Here is a 3,005-nt window from a genome sequence, read left to right as displayed (position 1 = left end):
TACATATTCACCACTGAGAAAAATATTTACAGGATAGTTTTTTTTTATGTACAAACTTAGGCTATCACAGTCAAAAAACAAATGATGAAACAATTGTGCACAAAATAATTAAGAGGGAGCCGTGACGATGATATTAGGGGTCTGCCAGCGCCCCCTCTCCCCTCAGCCCCTCCCCGCGTGAGAGCGAAAAGGGGCGCGCAAACCCCCTAGAGTGTCCCGCCCCCCGCCCCGCCGCCCACTCGTCGACTGCACGTAGGCCCAGTCACTTCGAGGGCGAGTCTTTTGATTATAGCACCTGATATGAGTTCCACACCCCACCGCGCCTCACTAGCGCCCACATCAGAGCGGTGGGCGGGGGTAGAGACCGGCGTAGGGTGAGGGGTAGCCGGGGGGATAGGCGGAGAGGGCGGAGGCGTAGGGTGACAGGCCTGGGAGCGTGGGCGTGAGGGCGGAGGAGGTGGAGAGAGAGGCGGGCTTGTTGTAGGGATGGTAACGGGAGGCGGTGAGCGGGGAGAGGGCTGGAGGTGGGTAGGCCAGGCCGGGGCGGGAGAGGGCCGAGTGTGCGGACCCCAGGAGGGCGGCGTGGGCGTGCAGGGGGTTGGAGAGGAGGTTGAGGGAGGAGGTGTCGGAGGTGTTCATGTTGGTGTGGGTCCTGAGGTGTTGCAGCAGTTCCTCTGAGGTGGCGAATCGCTTCCCGCAGTAGGTGTCACCCGCTATCCAGTTGCACACGTATGGCCTGGGCGGGCCCGTCAGGAGGGAGGAGGCTGGCGGTGGGTAGAGGGAGGCGGCGGCAGCGGCAGCCACGGAGGTGGGGGGCAGCAGGCTGGAGGCGGGCACGAGGGAGGAGGATGGGAGGGAGGATAGGCCTGGCAGGGCGCTGAGTGCCGCCTTGGCCTGCTCACACTGGGTGCAGGAGGGCGGGCAGGCACCCCCAGACTGCAGCAGGTGGTTGTTCTGCACTGAGTAGGGGCAGCCGGTGCAGTAGGGGTCGCGGCACACTGGCACTACGGCCTCGCCGCCGCCACCGGTCTTCACGCGGGTGTAGGTCAGATAGGGCGAGGCCAGCAGGGAGGGGGACAGGCCGGCCGTGGTGGGCAGACCAGCGGAGGAGTAGAGTGCGGCGGCGGCGCCAGGGTACACGGAGGCCAGGGTGGAGGGCAGCCCAGGCAGTCCCAGGCCGGGCATCAGGCCGGGATGTGCACCACGAAGGGCGGGGTGACTCTCCAGGCCAGGGTAACCAGGGGGCAGGAGGGGCGGCACCCCCGTGCGGTAGGTACCGAGGGGTACGTCCTTTGGGTGGCCGGCCAGCACCTCCAGGCCGGACCTTATGATGGGTGTTGTGGAGGCCGAGGATGAAGCTGCCTCAATGCTACGCCGTCCACTGTCCTCCTTGGTCGCCCCTGTGGAGGAGGCGCCGCCGTTGCTGGAGTTTGAGGGCGACCTGGCGCTGGAGGGCTGGCTGGCGGGGGTCTTGCGACCCGCCGAAGGTTTGTCGTCAACACCGCCATCCTCCACTATGGCCTTCTTGGCGGTGCTCTCGTAGGGCTTGAAGGCCGGGGAGCGCCGTGTGGCCTCCAGGGGTGTCGGGGTGGACTTCTCCTTCTTGTCCTCGTCCTTCTTTTTGTCAGAGGGCAGAGGTTTGGAGGAGTCTGCTCCGATCTGGGAGCATGTCTGCGCCAGCAGCGCCAGCGGGGACTTTTTGGCGTCCAGCTGAAAAAGACAGAAAAAGGGATGTCGTTACTCACTTGTCCATGAAAGGTGGAGTGGAGCCAAGCAGCAACACATTACTTCCACACGAGCTTCAAGACTTCCAAACTCAGACAAAACTAAACTCATGTAAACTTTCAAGAAAACAGAAATAAGTAACTAAAGGAACTCATGATGGTTACTCGAATCTTTGACATAAACACACTAATAGTCGTGCACGGCAGCATCAGCCAAAAAAACACTCAACAACATTTCCTTGAGGCGCACACAGGCTAAGTCCCCAAAACTCTGAGCGGAGCCACAGTGGAACCTTACCGTGGTGGGTAGTGGAGACAGGTAATCCGGTTGTAAATATTGATTACTGCCGGCAGTCAACATCCCTTTGGACTCGAGAACCACCATTAGCACAGTATTTTTACGAGCACTAGATCCTTAAAAAAAAATCCCAATCAGCACTCGAGCACAAGGATCGACGGGGCACACTTCTAAACACGGCGGAGGCTCTACTGGTACTGAGGGGCTGGTCGGCCGCGTGAGCTGGTGTCCGCCTGAGTGTGACGTCATGGTCGACGTAGGGGGCTGACGCGATGGTAGACACACACCCGGACCCTCTTCCTCGCTGCCACCCGTACGAAGAAGCGAAAAACTGCATTATCTCTCTTTCCTAATCAAACGCCCCATAAAATCAAGTACCAAAGCATAATAAATCAATCAAACTGGTATGAAGTACAAATCCTCCAGGTTCGGCGTCTTTCGGAAGCAAGATAAACATTTTCGAAAAATATTCTCTTGCCTGCTCATTGCACGGCAACACTACTTTTGCAATATACCCAGAAATGTTTACATATTCATACCACTCCGTGTCTAATTGCATGCATGTATTTGCGTGTTTGTTCTGCGTCCATTTGCAGTGGTAATTGTGATTAGATATACAATAATTCTTAACATCTGTCCAGGCAAACACGTCTCCCCTTCCTCCACCTCATTTAACGCTCATATACTAGTTCCCCTTTCTACGGCCTTGTCACTTGTCATTTCCTTTCCCGGTATTTTCCACCACCCATTTTCATCCTTCCCTTGTAAACGCCTGCTTTTTACCCCTTCTCCCTCTCTGTGGCCTTCCCCCGTTTTTCTCCCTTCTCCTCCCTTGCCCTCCCCTGCGGTTCTCCACATGCACCCCTGCCCTGTGTGTGTGTGTGTGTGTGTGTGTTCTACTGATTCCCTGCCCTCTCTATCCATTCATCCTCTCCTTATCACCTCCTTTTTTCCCCATTGTCTCTCTCTGTCCTTCTTTGTCA

The 3,005-nt window shown here is 57.2% G+C and overlaps 1 protein-coding gene across 1 annotated transcript; it reads right to left on the bottom strand.

Moving 5' to 3' along the window:
• Positions 1-234: 234 nt before the first annotated feature.
• noc (zinc finger protein no ocelli) lies at positions 235-2,201 on the bottom strand. Its single transcript, XM_080271229.1, has 2 exons — positions 2,023-2,201; positions 235-1,710 (listed from the first exon to the last, which is right to left on the bottom strand). Exons 1-2 carry the CDS (start codon positions 2,107-2,109, stop codon positions 340-342), a joined length of 1,458 nt encoding a protein of 485 aa, XP_080127355.1. The 5' UTR covers positions 2,110-2,201; the 3' UTR covers positions 235-339.
• Positions 2,202-3,005: the final 804 nt, after the last annotated feature.

Source organism: Coenobita brevimanus, chromosome 45 (genome assembly GCF_032717465.1).
Source record: "Coenobita brevimanus isolate Jiangsu-jjx chromosome 45, ASM3271746v2, whole genome shotgun sequence".
In the NCBI taxonomy this organism is placed as follows: domain Eukaryota; kingdom Metazoa; phylum Arthropoda; class Malacostraca; order Decapoda; family Coenobitidae; genus Coenobita; species Coenobita brevimanus.
Note: the sequence above shows the minus strand (reverse complement) of the source record. Positions and strands in the feature narration are given on the sequence as shown.